This window comes from Morone saxatilis, unplaced genomic scaffold, assembly GCF_004916995.1.
Source record: "Morone saxatilis isolate NCDOM2014 unplaced genomic scaffold, NCSU_SB_2.0 Contig20, whole genome shotgun sequence".
Taxonomy (NCBI): Eukaryota; Metazoa; Chordata; class Actinopteri; family Moronidae; genus Morone; species Morone saxatilis.
Window position 1 is genome coordinate 9,219,156 of NW_023339763.1, and position 16,999 is coordinate 9,236,154.

At 42.6% G+C, this 16,999-nt stretch overlaps 1 protein-coding gene across 1 annotated transcript; it reads right to left on the reverse strand.

Moving 5' to 3' along the window:
• Window positions 1-9,568: 9,568 nt before the first annotated feature.
• spry4 (sprouty homolog 4 (Drosophila)) lies at window positions 9,569-16,641 on the reverse strand. The gene is made up of 2 exons (XM_035666334.1): window positions 16,388-16,641; window positions 9,569-14,033 (listed from the first exon to the last, which is right to left on the reverse strand). The coding sequence occupies exon 2, from the start codon at window positions 13,980-13,982 to the stop codon at window positions 12,834-12,836; it is 1,149 nt and encodes a 382-aa protein (XP_035522227.1). The 5' UTR covers window positions 13,983-14,033; window positions 16,388-16,641; the 3' UTR covers window positions 9,569-12,833.
• Window positions 16,642-16,999: the final 358 nt, after the last annotated feature.

A 16,999-nucleotide genomic window follows, 5' to 3' on the forward strand; every position in this document is an offset into this window, starting at 1 on the left:
ACTTGCAAAGATTTATGTAAAATGTTTCTTTACTTTTATTTTTAACCAAAATATGAATATGATTTGCCTTCAAAAGACGACAACTCAAATAACAGCGTGTTGGTGCCCTCTCATCTTCTAAGAACTTTGTGAACCCCATATCGTGTTGTTTCTCTGTGCAACATACAGCAGAAACACCTCATCAATGTACACATTTCTATTAATGAAACTGCCAACACGGCTAGAGCATGCAACATGTTGGGGCCACTGTTTCCACAAGGTTATTGTTCATCAGTGTGGATGCTCACATCGTTATCGTTATAGTTATTGTTATAATTATACTACTCTACTGTATATACTACTATATACTATATACTACTTCGCTACTATTTTAAACACGGGTCTCAGGAGTGGCAGTAACTGTAACAGAGCTAAATTTTTCAAATTCATTACTATTTCTGGAATAACTCTTTCTATTACTATCTTTATCTATACTCTTTCTATTACTATCTTTATCTATACTCTTTCTATAACTATTATACAGTACAATGGGCTTTGGCCCAAGAGATCTGTGACCTTCGAAAACAGAGAGTGCATGACAGGAACTTCACAGGAAGAGAAAAGGTCAGCCAACAGGAACACGAGAGTGCCAATAGAGCTAAAAGGAAACATTGAACCGTGGTGAGACATGCCAAGATACCCCACCCTGAGGTCCTAAACATGCACACACACGCACAAATGCACACAACTCTCACATATCTGAGAAAACATGACTTGACCTCTCTTTGCCTATAGGTGCATTGGTATGAGAGGTGGTCAGTCGTTGGTTGTTTCAGATGGGTTGCCATGGTGATTTTCCTTGTTGCTCATGATATTGACTAAACAGATAGATGTTAACAGGAAGCATTTCAGGGTAGAGTTATGTTAGCGATCGGCTGTAGAAGAAGATGCAACCATGTGAAATTTACAAGAGAGAAGTTTCACAAGTCTCTCCTCTCCTCTCCTCTCCTCTCCTATCCTATCCTCTCCTCTACTCTCTTCTCCTCCCCTCTCTTCTCCTCTCCTGACCTGACCCAGAGAGTGAGTTGGCAGATTCAGTGGAGTAACAGATGTGTGTAACATCATTATTTCAGTCACTGGCACGACCACTGTTGGATTTGTAATACAAAGCTGGTGTACGTTAATCACAACACCTCCAGCTTTGACAACTAAACTCTACAAGTCTCCCAGGGTGTGAAAGAGTAAGTTAGTTTTGTGCGTGTATGTGCATTCATGTTTTTTTTTTTATAGCATGATGAAGCAGAGTCCAGGCCGGCATGTGAGCATATAGGATAGGATAAAGTTCACATAAGCTCCTTGTGTCCAGTCCGATGTGTAACCTGGATTGGTTTCTTCTGGCTTTTCAGTTATAGTCAATAAGTCTCTGGAAGTTCATTCATGTCCTATAAAGGTGAGCAGACAGAGAAACTTCATCATGTCAACTGTCATGACCAGAAAAGTTGGCTATGACTAGAAGCGGAGGAAGTATTTAGATCCTTTACTTGAATAAAAGTACACATATACTTTCTTACAAGTAAAAGTCCTGCATTAAAGCTTTACTTAAGTTAAAGAATGTAAGTATAATGCAGAAAAATGTCCCTTGTGTCTGTTCTACTATTATATATTATATAATTATTAGATTATTATTACTCATGCATGTGAAAACAGTATATTACAATATAACTCTTAAAGTTGATTGAGGTGAAGCTAACTATATTTTTAACTATTTTATTAAAGGACCACTGTGCTTGATTTAGTGGCATCTTGTGATGTAGTTGCAGATTGCAACTCCCTCGCGTCACCCTTTCCTTCCAAGCACAAAGGAAAAACTACATTGGCTGCAAAATGGTTGTGTTTTGGGCTGTTGTAGAAACATGTGTCAACACAGCGGACTCCATAGAAGGCATATTTTAAAGCTCCTCGTATGTTCTGTGTGCAAAATCTTAACTTGTAAAGTAACCTCACTAAAGCTGCCAGATAATTATAGTGGAGTAGGAATATGCAAAGACAATACTCACCTTAAGTACAAGTAGCTCAAATATGCACTTAAGTTTAGTACTTTACATTTCACAACTGGCCATGACTGGAGGGGAAGGCAAGTTTCTGATAATTTCATTTGACAAACTCAAACTTAAAGTCTTAAATTTCAGGAGAGCAGAGAAATATTAAAACATTCTTCAATAATTTAATAAACACCAACACCAAAATTTTTGAATGTAATAACATCAACCGGAAAATCAAAAAATGTAATCATGCATTTAGTGCTTTAAACTGGAATATGACTTTTTGTTGTCCAATCAGTGCACTGGCTCACACAGGGAACTGAAAACAAAGAGTCAAACTGGACATCGATTGGTCCTCCTGAGTCCAACAACAAAGCCTCATTGTGAACCGCAAATCTGACACACACAAACACACACATATACAATATTCCAGCATTGAGCAATCTGCCGCATATGCACTCACACATAAAACATGGTCACATTACATGATGGTACACACACACCAACCACACACACACACAACCACACCACACCACAACACACACAATGGCATTGACTTCTGTGAATCATACTGTTACATAAGTATCTCTCTCTCGTCTCTCTCTCTCTCTCAGTCTCTCTCCTCTCTCTCTCTCTCTCTCCTCTGTGTGCTGTGTGTGTTTGGCTCCTTTTGTGTTTGTCCTGACAGAAGAGAAACTGGAGCACGGACAGACAAGCCGACAAGCAAGCACATCAGTAAGAATTGTATGAAGAAGCCTGTATGACACTATTGTCTGACGTTGTATAGACTACAACGATTTATTCATTAATCAGGGAGATAATTGTTAATTAGATTTTTTTTTTCAAGCTAGCTTTGGCTTGATTCCACTGAATTCAGTGAGACCTTGCTAGAATAACAAGTAAGAATCAACTATTAACATACACAAAATCAAATTTACTTCATAGCTCGCAAGGTCCCAAAGGTTTCTTTCCTCCCCAGACATATGATTGATATATGTGTTTTAAATTTTTTTTGGCCATTGTCAGTTTTCATAATTGTTTGTGTTTCTTGTATAGTATCATAATTAATTGCCATCCTTGTGAAGCCACAAAGAAAACAACCTAAATCTCAGTTTTATATATATAGTTTTATAATATGAGAATATCTTGAAAACATCCACTGAGCCTGACAGGCAGTGGTTAAGTTTCTTTTCTTCTATACGTTTTTTTTTTAAATATGTCCACCTTTTCAGTCTTACAGCCGTATGGTTTCTTGACCTTTCCTGTCACATTTGTTTCTTTGTTTTGTTTGTTTTTGGAAAAAACTAAAAGTAATTGAAACTTAATAATTGGTGAACTTTTTTCTCGGATGTAGTACATTTCTCAAGCTGAAAAAGCCCATGTGAAGAGACCCATGAGGCCGAGGAAGACATAGCATATCAGTTGTATCCCGTAACAAGTGGAGGTCAGGGTGAAGGTGATGTTATTCACTGTGTAGTGAAATTGTGAAAGGGAAAAAGTCGGTGCAACAGCTTCACTTCAGAAAAAAGAAAACAAGATTAGAGAAAGAACATAGATAGGAACACTTGGGCAGAGAGGAGGAGAGGGAAAGATATGAGAGCGAAGATAGGAATCAAAACAGTGTTTTGCAATACCACTCTATGTATGAGCGTGCATGCATGCAGGCTCAGTGTCTTTTTTATGCATGCACACATGTGTGTCTGTTCTCTGTTTGTGTCAGTACTGAGTGTAAGAGACTCAAGCCAAGAGATAAATGTATGAAATGTTATTGTGGTGGGGCTGGCCTTGCTCCAGAGGAAGTGCTTGGCTTTGACAATGCTCTCACCAGGAATGCACTGCAGGCTGCCGCCAAGTGGGCGTGTCGCTGCTCCGGGGTCGGAAGCCAAGTTTGGTCGGTTCAGTTTTGGCCCCTCCGACGCCTCGGGGGACTGTTCTGCTCCGCTGTTGTTCAGAAAGAGAGAGAACGAGAGGGAAAAGAGAGAGAGAAAGAGGAGAGAGAGGGTGTAGGTTTGTGTGTTCTTGTAAGCTTAGTTTGTATAGATTTGAATGAGTGTGTTTGTGTGTGTGTTTTCCCTTTGAGAGGAGGATCTGAAAGGAATGCAACTGTTCCTTTACACATGTCCACCCCCCTTAGGCAGCCACAGGGCCTGTTGAAAACAGACACGCATCCATGACACAGACACCCACCCACACAACATAACACAACACACCCCACCACACACACACACACACACAGAGGTTGTGGAATGAAAGGAAGTATCAAAGTACACCGGCAGAATACTTATCAAGAAGAGGAGAGGAGCAAAGCTGCCCATTAAGATTCCAGACTTTCACTGCTTAACTTCTGCAATAAAAAAATAATAGGATCACAATATAATCAAATCGAAAAATATCTAGAATACCACAGTTTTAGGCTTCAAATGTTTAAAAATGTTACTCCCCCAGTTGCAAATCCGACAACCAAGACTGCGGTCTTGAAGCATAAGTCCACTGACAAGAAATGGAAAACTGACTTGTGCATTCCTAAGTTGTTTGCCTGAACTTTTAAGGCATACTGTATGAACATTTTGTGACATCTTAGACAAAAACGTACACTTCTAAATAATAAAAAAACCAAGAGGGGAAAACGCTCTCTTTTATGTTGGGAGGTCAGATGAAATTCAATTAAAAATGCTGTTTGATGGGTTTAATTTGTTTTTTCTTTTTATGTGCTGCCTCTTTTGTTGACACTCCTGAAAGCTGAAATAAAACCCTCCCCTTGGATACAAGGTTAGTATAATGGTGGTATAATGGGAGAAGGCTGTAACAGAAAGCAGTAAAGAGGCCGGTGTGGTGGAGGCCTTGGTGTGCTGCAGACAGGCAGTGCCTGGTGATAAGAGGCTGCGGCCTGGATGGCCTCTCTGAGGGGAAGTGATGCAAGACAGTAGCTCTTTGTTTAGTGGCATTACTTGGTCCCATGCCAGTGGCCCCACTGAATGAAATGGACCGGTTGGCTTGTTTGCTGGCTGGGTGACTGGCTTCATGGTGGACAGGCTGACTGGCTGGCTGACTTGCTGGTAGGCAGGCAACTGCGGCACTAAAAATCGTGGCTAATCTCTCTTTTCTCTTCTTCTTTCTGTCTTTCTTCCTCTTTCGCCTCCTTGGGCTCAAAAGAACACTTAAGCCGTAAACTAGGAAATATTTCGTTCTATAAAAAATGCGCCAGCACCACCGATTTGGTTTTTGACCTTCTGGAAGTGAAAACTATTTGGATGTTTGACAATAGCTGTCAAAGCTGAAATTTTTCATGCAAAACCTTAAGATGTTTTTCATCTAATATCTTGTAGCTCAAGCCTACGAGGCTCTCATTGACCATTTTAGTACGAATGCACATTAAATCAGACAAACTTCTCAGAATCCTGAACAACAGCTCCTCCTTCGCTCCCTGTTCTCCTCCGACTGTCCCAGCAGCTCCTGATCTTCTCCTCTCAGCTTTCCCTTCCACTTCCCACGTGTTGAAATGTGTGTTTTTCCTGCAGCTGAAGCCGTCCTGTCACACTTAGGTTCATTTTACTTTTGAATTCCACAGAGGAAAGAGAGGAGGGGAAAGGAAGGGGGGGCGGAGGAGGAGAGATACTGCGTGTGTTTGTACATCTGTACATGTGTATGTGTATGTGTATGTGTGTGCGACATGATTTTGCAATCTGCAGGTCTAAATGTCAGGGGTTCCATTTCCAAACAGCGTGCGCTTGCCATGTCTGCCCCATACATAAGTGTGCATTCCTGCGGACCTGCGAAGGATCTCATGTGTGTATGAGCATGAACCCCTCCCTAACTCACCACATGCACACACAGACAGTATATACACACACAAACTACCCCTTGGGATCCATATATTTCTTTCTTCCCCTCTCTAAGCACCGGCGAGCTCGCAGCTATACTAAGTCCTAAAGTCTAACTTACTTTTGACTATCCCAATACACCTGATCTAATACCAACATCCAGACATCAACTTTTTCTCCATTTTTTTTAGACTGATAATATTCCTCAAATAAATTAATACATGACACAAACATAAACAAACATGTTTTCCACATTGTTTTCAGTCATTTGAGATTTAACTAGCACTCTTGTAATTAAGTCACCTTGTTGCGGAAGCAGAGGGTGCAACAAGGCACCTGACAGGAGAATTAGCTCCTTCAGCTTTTAATCTGCGTCTGATGCAGCCAACTCTTAACATTCACATACAGTAGTGGATGGAAATGCGGATTCATTCGCATTTTTTTTTGCACATTTTCCAGAAATTTGGTTAAAATGTGTGCTATATTTGGATGGAAACTTGACTTCTCTCTACAGGTTCATGAAGAGAATCTTTTCCCCAAATTTCCATATTGTGATTGAGACTTTATAAATAACCAAATCTTTTACAGGGTGACCCAAAACAGGTTATAGTGTCCAGATGGTCACTGCGTAAGGTAAGTTGATCATGGTGCTGCTGTAACTTAGATGAGAGACCAATCATAGGTTGCAGTCTTGCTCAACTTGCATGACGTGGTATGGTGGTTGGTCCAGAGGGAACAGAGACAGACACTCCGAAGCATCGTGGAGAATGTTGTAGACATTGTAACTTGGCAAAAGAAAGCCAAACGTAAGACATTTTAATCCTTGGGCCTATGTCAACCATCCTGTAGAATGAGTTTTTTTTTACCTTTACAGGACAAGTAGCATAAAATGACAAATTTCTATGTCTGACGCTGATCATAGTTCTCATTGCCCCATGTCTGTTGGTTGGGGCAATTTCTAGGTTGATATTTTGTAGTATACTCCTAACTTTAGCAACAATTTCGATGCACAAGGAAGATATCTCATGCTGTTTTCTTGCATACTAATCTTGCCCCTGCAACTCCAAAGGCCTATTGAAGACAGGTCGCCAAACTGTCACACTTTATTTTAAAAAAAATCTGCATTTATTGATTATGTTCCATACAACAGAGAAAGGGACAGGGTAGAAAGGGGGGTGAAAGGAAAATAAAGAGAGGAGTGTGTGTGTGTGTGTGTTTCTGGGGGTTGTCAGTGGTGCGAGGGGGTTTGGTTGAGCGCTACACCAGATGTGAAAATGAAAAATCTAAATAGCAAACTGCGGGTGATTTACTTGAGCTAACTTGAAGCACATAAGTGCTGGAAAGTCAAAAATTACCGTTAGCTTTTTGAAACTCAGATTCAGAGACCAGCTGAGAGGAAACATCATTCATTGTAGGAAACTGGCATGTGGTTTTCCCCACGGCCTCAGAGCATTAGTCTAACATATGTTACCTAAATGCAGATTCACACTGAAAAGTGGCGGTTTGCCCACTTTAAGTGGTATCTCGGGTCACATCGATGTACAGCAATATGGTGATGAGTTTTGTAAGTTGTGAAAGGCAACAGATAAGAAGGCAAACATGAGATAAGTTAAGATAAGATAAGATATTCCTTTATTTGTCCCACAATGGGGAAATTCCGATGAGATGGGTCAAGTCAGATTATGCCGCCTGGAGGTTGCACCTGATGATCCCTTTGTCTTGCATCATCACAAAACGACCTCTGTTTTCTGTGGGACTCATAGTGATAGTCCAACCTACCCCCCCCCACACACACACACACACTAGGTCACATGTGTCCTAACTGGAACAAAGTCCCATCCAGAGCCACTGACACACTTTTAGAGAATAATATTACCACTCTGTTACCCTCTCCTCTCCCCTCCCCGTTTTCTCTTTCTATCCCATCTCCTCTCTTTTATGAAAGAAAAAATGCTGCACATTTAATGAATGCCCTGTTATGAATTGCTAATTCAGATAATTGAAGTTGTTTTTTTTCCTTTTACATTCATGTAACAGTGTTGAGTTGAGAATGTCTTCATGTGTAAGACAAGCACAAAATAAATACTTTGCCATAATAACAACAGCTAATGTGTGTGTGTGTGTGTGTGTGTGTGTTGACCTTATTCTTGACATTGTACAATAAGGCTGCAAATTAAGCAGAGCACGAACATGCAGCAGCAGCAGTCTGATGTTGTAGCTTCCCCTCAGACTCCGCTTAGCAAATAAAAAAAAAAAAAACCCACAGCAAACATGTGTAGTTTCTTTTTTTTTAAATGAGAGAATATTAGTTTTCTGACTGGTGTTCGTTGCATTGTCTCCAGTGGTAAACCCAACCCTTCTGGTAGCACAGCAGGCCAAACCACAACACAAATAATTATTTACATACAGAGTTTCTGACCTCCTCAGTGAATCCAGCCTGCCATAACACTAGCCGATAATAAATGGTTTCTTCTTCACCTGCCTGTGCCGAAGCTTCCTGTGTTGATGATATGTATGTGGCCCGGTGGGGTGGAGATGACAATGTAGGTGTGGAGGAAGTCAAATGCAGGTGTGTGTGTGTGTGTGCGCTGTCCCAGGTGGGTGCTGACAGACCGGCAGGTAAACAGGCAGGTTGGTCTCTGATCTCACCTGTTTGAGCAGACAGTGCAGCGCCTGCAGGGCTTCAGCACGGAAACACGTTCTTTTATGTGATGCTGGAAGCTCTGCTCTTAACTTCTCTTCTCTTTCTGTCTTCTTTCTCCTTTTTTTGCTGTCTCTCCTCTACCTTTCTCACACCCTCTGTGTCATTCATTTGTTCCACTCCCCTCCTCCAGGTGCACTCGGGTAAACACCCAGGAAACAAGCGTATGACGGCATGAGGGGGAGGAAGATTGCCCTCGGGGTAGATGGCAGCACAGGTTTGGGGCTGGGGGGTGTGGTGAAAACAGTGTGTGTATGTGGGTGTGCTCCAGCTTCATAAGGAGGTGTTTGGATAGAAAGGGAATGTTACACATCCAGATTATAACCACCCCGGACCACCTCCCTGATGGAACTAGAAGAAGTCAGTTTAACCTGCAAGTCAACACACACACACACGACATCAAGTATATGGTCTCACCATCTGACTGGTTTGTGTCTCACGTTACATCGTCCAGAGGAAGTCAGTGAATTGTTTCCTGTTACTTATGTAATGTTCTCTTACAGTCTGAGGTCAAGCTGCTTTATTTGGCCTTTACTGCCCTACCAGCATTTTTTTAGAGCAAGATCTATTCAGACACATGAAGGGGGGGACCTCAGGAAGTTAAAGTGTTGATGTAAATGAAGTTAAGCCTGTAAATTTTCTTTACCAGAATGATAGTTAATAGTAATAGTAATAGTTTAAGTAATCAGCATCTAGTAACTAATCTTCATAAGAAGCTTATACGTTGTTACACAGATGTTAAAAGCTGTTTTAAAAGGATTTCCGGTACTTAAATTAATTGTACATGAGCACCATTATTGTAGGACTTAAAGTTTTATTTAGCATGTTTTGGCCATAAATGAAGCTATGTATGTTTACATAAAAAGTGTATTTCTTGGTCCCAAATTCCCTCATTAATTTTCTCACGGTGCATGTCCATTTTGGAAGGCGAAGGGAGTGTATGATATGGGTGGTATGTCATGTGTGTGTGTGTGTTTGTGATATTTGCTTGAACTACTCACAAGATTAACGACACAACAGCCAGATATATTTAACAATATATATTTCCATTGTCAATGTACATTCCATTTCGACATAAGCTTTCTTCACAAACAAAAAGTTGGCATCTAAATAAATACTATATAAAATAGAACTTCAAAATAAATATATCTATAAAGGGAACCTTTTATATGAGAGATTTTTTTCTTTTTGTTATATCTAAACAAAAACAAAGCACAGATTTCGTTCTTAATCCCCAACACTGACATTGCAAAGGCATAAAGGAATGGAGTAGCATCACCCAGCTGTATGAGACTTTTCCTCTGGTTTGGGTTGCAAATAAAAAAAAATAAATCAGTGCCCGCAATTGAGTGACACATAGGGTTATGGGTATGTAAAAGTCACAGCATTGTAGCAAAAAGGGAAAACAAAGAAAATAATAAAAATATTTAATGGTGGACTCGTTGTTGGCGATTTTTCCTCACCTTGAACAGGATAGCGAGCACATGTAAAAGTATAAAGCTAACATGAAGTGAAGAACATTACTTGTGCATTGACAGAGCTGAGGAGTAAAGGAAAAGAAAGGCAGCGACTGTTCAAAAAAGAGGTCCGCTGGTGAAAAAGATGGCACAGAACTCGAGAGAAACACAAAGACGGGGGGGAAAGGGAGAGAAAGAGAGACAGACTTGTCTTTCTCTCCCGTCTCTGTGGTATGACAAGTTTATGCACAGCAGCTGTGTTTGTCAATCAAGGCCAGGGGTGTTTGTTGGACAATTTCTCAGGGAGGAAGGAGGGAAGAGAGGAAGGGGGAAAAAAGCAAGAAAGAGAAAAAAGAGGGGAGAGAGCTGAGACACTGAGCAGTAACAGCAGGAAATGGGTTGATCCGGATAGGGGTAGATTGTGTTCCCTGTGTGGATTCAATGAGTCCACAGTCTTTAGGACTCGGAGAGGAACCAGGGAATTAGCTTAGCCTCTCGACTGCTAATGAGCCATGGATAGCATAAACAGCAGGAGTTTTTCTTTTTTCTTTTTTATTGCCGGGCACACTTTTCTAAATCAAGTGCTAGTGATAGAAAGACCTGTCATTTTTGTTACCCCTTCCCGAACCATCCTCTGGCTACCCTCCCTCCTTTTTCTCACAACCTCAAAAACATCTTAATCTTACCCTCAAAATATATATCTAATATATTCTCTATATATTTTGTACTGAATTGTAGTTATAATGTACCATGCAATCTTTCAAGGACATTTAAAAGTCTCTTCTAAAGAACACAAATGTTGTGAAACTATTTACAGCAAATAACATTTCACCTGCATAGCTCTATTACTAAATATATTGTCAAAACATTTGTGATTTCTGTCGCCCACCTACAGGTACCAGGCCTTTGCCCGGTCACACAATCATTCTTTAGTTTTGGCACCTTTCTCTCTGACTGAATTGCTAGGTTTTGAAAATATTGCCTTATACATTCAAGACTAAGGACAGTGTGTTTTTTTTCTTTCCTTTTTTTCCTGTGAGATATCAGCTTTGTGCAACTAGACAAATACAGGTATGAGCAAAGTTAGGCACCTTAATGGAAGTTAAGGGTCCAACACAAAAAAGAGGTGTGTGTTATGGAGCCACAGAGACAGTATGCCTTTATGCCAAACAGAAAAGGCCATCTGTATTAAAGGGCAGCATGCCTTTAAGAACCAACTGCCGTCAACACCATTTGGCAAGAGTGCATAACAACTGTGATCACTCAGACAGCGAAAAACAAGCTACTGTAGGCTAGCTTCCTTTGGCAAAGTCCTAAGAATGTCATGCAAGCCACAAAAATAGACTTTAAGAATAAAAGACAGACTATCTGACTAACGCAGCAATGCAGCATAATGATTAGAATTGAATGAAGACACTGTGTTTAGACTGGGGTCTGGGGTGTGTGGACTAACGTGAGATAGCTGAGGTGGTTAATACTGTGCTTTAGTACATCCTTTAAGGGGTTTGCATCTTCCTAAAAAGGTTGTGCAAGTGGCAGGTTTGATTTTGACGAAGGCTGACTAGATACAAACACAACAACAACTTTGCTATGCCTTCTCTCCCCCTCTTCGCTCTCTATCACTTGCATCCTCTCTCCCCCAAAAAACATTATTTCCTGGCCAGTTTGTCTCTCACTTAGCTTACTTGTTTTAAATTATTCACTATTGCCTTTTTGCCCCTAAATGTTTCTTTGCCTTCTTGTGCAAAGAGGAAGTAGACCAGGCTCTTAGGCAGTTTAGAAATCAACATGCTGTAGGCCAAGTTTTAGAGAGGATTACTGTAACAGTCCCTGAGAAGGTTGGGTGTACTTTTTTTTTTACACATTTCTCTACAACACATCGACTTCTAGCACGGTGGGTAACCATTAGACTAGAGCATGCAGGTCATGACATGCATTACCTGTGAGGTGATTGGTGAACAGCATTCAAAATCTTTTAGAAATGTCTGGGCTTCACCCCCCCACCCAAAAATAGGAAACACGCTGTAAAGTGATTATCTCTCTCACAACTGCTTATGCACAATACAGAGTGAGAATTATGGGAAATTACTATTATTTTAAAGTCTCAAAAGGCTTGTTTTTACAGCTCCTCCATGGAGATAAAAACTCAGAGATAAAATGTTAGCATTACCAAGCTAGCATCTTTAAGCTAAAAGGAAAAATGGCCACACTAAAAGATAGTGATCATCATAATAGTGGAGAGAGTGAGTGAGTAAGTGGTGGTTTCACTCTTGCAGTGGCCTATCATAAAGCCACAGTATAGGTAATCACTTGTTTTTGTGTTTGTTCAGACAGAGGGACACTGGGCTGTGCTCTTAGGGGTGAGAGGGGGGTGTACAGATATTTATCTCCATCAAATAACTTTTATGGTATCCGGGGATCAGCAACCAGCTTCTGGTTAGTTACCATTACAAAATTAGCTGAGAAATACAGAGCAGCAGAGAGGTACAATGACTTTGTGCCTTCAGCCTTCTTTGCAAAACAACACAAACACCAGTCCCACAATCTAGTCTCTTCTTCTTGTGACACACAAAAAAACATGTCTCAGAGGGCCTGTTAGCTATTCCTACTAGCCAACTCTCTCAGATCAGGCCCCTTTTGATCTTCCACCCTATCAAACATAGGTCAATAAGCCATTTAAGTACCTTTGTTTTACATAAGTCATCTTCCAGCAGATTAATGGGGTAGTTTAAGGGGTTGGTGTTGGATTGTCCTATCCATATAGAGCAAGCAAGTACTGTGTGGTCCTGTTCATTTTTTTAGCAAGGCCACTGCCAGCCAGTTTGGTCCAGTATCATGACCCCTGTTGCTGCTTCTCTAGTGTCCCAACTTTTGCTTCCACGCCTCCGTTTTTACACGCAGGGGCGCTCACACCACCCTGCGAGTTCTTGCAGCGACAGCCGGGCCTGCTAACATTGTCGTAACACTTCTGTCCCAGTTTGGCCAGGCCTGTAGCTGGCAGATAGCAGACCAGGCAAGGCAGGACGACGGAAAGGGCAGCCATGAAGGACCAACGCGCGCAGCAGTTGGCCTGGGAGCACGAGCAGGGCTTATCAGCGCAGGAGCCCTCGTCGTCCTCATCCTCGGTGCAGTGGTAGAAGATCCCTTTGACCAGGCACATGCAGGTGGCTGTATCCACCAGACTCTGAGCAGAGCACAGGCACTCCTGGTTGCAGACCCAGCAAGAGGGTAGGGTTCGGGGGAGCGTACACTCCGTGCATCGGCACTTTCCGCAGTGCTCGCAGAGAAGGAGGTGCTTCTTCTCGGCTGGGGAGGAAGGGATCAGCGCCAACCCCTGCTGGACTCCAGTGGTGCACACACCTCCTGCGGGCATCTTTGCAGACTTGAGGTCCAATGATTTAGAAGAGGAGGAGCAGGAAGAAGCAGAGGAAGAGGAAGTGAGGACTTTTGATTCAGTGGGAGTGAAGCAGCCTGGAGTTCGGGTAGTGATTGTGTTTATGGGGCCCTGGTGGGGGTGCAGGTTTGGGTGGTGGTCCACAGTTGGGGTGGGCGCAGCGTGGTCTAGCAGCCTCTGATCAGACGAGGTGCTGCTGCTGCTGCTGATAGAGCTGGGCCTCCCGCTGAATGAAATCCAAGGGTGGGTGGTGGTGTCCTGGTGAGGGTGGGACTCGCACCTGCCCTGCTGGTGGTGCTGGTGTTGGTGATTGTGATGATGGTTGTGGTTTGCCCCCAGGAAGGCCTCCTGATTTTGACCAAGCCAGGTGATTCTTCGGTTCACAGACTTCTGGCTCGGGGGCTGCTGGGAGACGACGGCTGGGCTGTCAATGTAGTCGTTCTCCACATGCGAGGACTTTATCTGGTCGATGGGGTAGATAGTGAGAGGGTGCTGCAGGCGACCGTAGGGCACTCGACTGTCCAGCAGGGGCTGGGATATGAGGGAGGAGGACACTCCGGGGATGTGGTGGGGAACCCTGGACTCCATGTGTAGGCTGGTGCCTCGCACGTCGTCACTCTAAAGCAGCATTTAGCAATACTGCAAAGACAGATAAAAAAAGACAGTTATGACTGGCTGCATCTGCTGTTGTTTAAGTTCCTGCTGTTTCACCCTTTTGATCCTCTCTTTTTTTCTCTACAGACCTTAACTTAAACCACACAGAAAGCATAGTTAATTATGAAAGAGGGGTGAAAGGAAAAATAACTGTGATCATTTTACATGATGTTAAAACTGCCCAAAGAAGGACAGCCAGGTTAGCTATGAAGACCACAGTATGTACATGAACACATTACCTTCCTGAATTTGACTTTAACCAAACCCCTTGATTTGATGTGAAACATCTGTGTAACTAATAAATCATACAATGTCTATCTAAGAACACAGGGATAACTAGATTTCAAATCAACAGCCCTGACAACATGTAAAACAGATGCATATTACAAGTAGTTTACTTCATACAAAACAATTATCAAATCTTTTAAAATGAAGTCAGTCTCTCAACGAAAATCTTTTTTTTCCAGGCCGGATCTCTGCAATAATCTGAATGTAGAGTTTCCAAACGATCTTGATCTTTAGACTGAATACCAACAGGGTTTCAAACCTCCTCCATTCTAACTTTGACGTTAGAACAATGGAAGTTGGGCTCTCATCACCTCCCTTCCAAAGAGCAGGGAGCACCAGAGAGCAGGGCTTGCATGCAAAAGACTCAAAGATGCAAAACAAGGCAGAGCAGAGAGAATAGAAGGCTGCCAGAAAAGGGACTTCAACAAAGCCAAAATGAACGCCAAGAGGCAAAGGAAATTAGGTCTTTGTATCGCATCACACAGTATTAACTTACACCAAAAAAAATATCTTATTTTATCTCTCAATATGCAGCATATTTGAATCAGAGAAATAAGACCAATCGTGGAATTTCTGAATGGATCTGATTTTGTGAACTGCAGGTTTTTGTGAATGAAAGCTGCTGCCCGCACTCGGTGTTGCAAGCATGAATCAATGCGCTCCAGTCATGATGAGCCTGAATGAAATCGGTTTTATCCATTTCATCGACGAGAACTCAGCAAAGACCTAACCTACTTTACAGAATACAAAAAGGTGATTGAAGACAAACGGGCGCAGCACAACCGACATTTCCACTGACCCATATCTGCGTTAAGTTGCGAAATACCCCACAAAACCCAACTCCTTCACACCATAAGATGCACCATATTTGTGATTATTATTTCAAGGCAACATGAATTTTCCCAGGACCTAAATCCAGTCGTTTTGGGGGATTTATTATTGCTCATTTTTTTTATAATGTGTCCGTAGTCGACGCTGCTTTGCTTGACCGTCGGCTCGTGTTATTTCTGCTCTTCCTCAGATTTTCGAGCCTGGTTGAGAAACCTGTTGCGACGTTTCTGGCACCGACACAAACGCTTGTGATCGTCAAATCTAGACCATTATGAGCTCCAAGCCGGAACAGTGCGTGTGCTAGTGCGTGCGTGTGTGTATGTGTGTGTGCGTCCCTCCCTTCAATATGTGAATGGACTGAGTCATATAAACCGGAGGCGGCCGCTCGGCATACTCAAATAGCATGTTATATAGGCATTGTAATTACGCATTCAACATCTCACTTTCAATATCTTTAAACGACAAAAGTTTGACATTGATGAAGAAAATGGTAGGCGCTGTGTGCCACCAGACAGACGGCTGTGGGGTAGTTTTGATCGGCGGCAGTTAAATGCGTAGTTTGGTGCGTAAACCTGGACGCTATCGCTCTTGGCAACCAAAAGAAGCCGATTCGAGACATATTTAGATTTTTTCACGGAAGTTAGTCGGATCAGATGAAAAACTAATGGAAAAAACACCTGACACAACCGACACGGTGCGCCAGCCAGGCGGTCGCTGCAGAGCGAGAACGAGACACGCAACCTTAACCGCCCGAAATAGGCTACAACATGTACGGGCTTGTGGACGGCGAGTGGACGGCGATTTAGACAGATATAGAAATATGAATGTGTTCCGCTGCCCCTTTATCGTGACAGTGGCTTTGAAATAAGCACATAGCGACGCGACAGACGTTGAAATACGTATCTGCTTTCAGAAAGGGGGCATTTTCGCGCAAGTTACGCTTTAAAACGCGACACTGTTTCTCCCTATTCTGCGCCCTCAACCTTGCTTTGGGTCCAAAATATGTGGTTAAATATTGACTCAAAGTGCAAACAAGGGTCGAGGCGACAGCTTGTTGCAAAATAGAGTTTGCAAGAGCGTTTTCGTGCCTGCGATCCAGTGGATTGAGAGGAACAGTGTAAAGCAGGCAGCATAAAGGGACTCAATGCTCGAATGTGCAGCCACACGCTCACAAGTTACACATATTTAACGAAGAGAAAACACCAGAGTGGATCACTTACTGTGGTTTCAGGATAAAATTCTCATCTCTTCGTTGCGCACGACGTTTGCGCGCAAGCTATAGTCCAGTCCGAGGAAGTAAGTAGCTCCACAAATGTTTAGTAAAGGTAAGTCCAAATGTCAGGAAACAATATGAGCAATGTAAGCAAAAGGAGAGCGGGTCTCCTGCACTATTCTCCACTCGCTGGTGCGTAAAAGGCGACTGCGGTTGTGGACGCAGAGCTTTGGATATGATGTTGCAACCACCGAGGGGGAGGGAAGTGAGTTTTTATGAATGGGAGGGTGGAGGAAAGGAAAGGGACGGCACTGCGCAGATGCCTCGGCTTTTTTCTCTTTTTTTGTGAATGGGAGGGCAGAGCGACTCGGGAGGGCTGAAATGCGGGTTACATTTTTATGAATGGGGAGGACTCCGAATGGCATTGCGCAGGCGCGATACCGAGATTTTTATGAATGGGAAGAAATGGCGAATGAGGAGTGTGTGTGTGTCTGTGTCTGTGTGAGAGAGAAAGGGGGTGAGGGAAAGAGGGGGTGGGGGCTTTTTTTGGTCACAAGGGCAATGTCAGGGCTGATTTACATAAAGAGTCGACTCATCGGCTGTGGTGCCACTCTCGCTT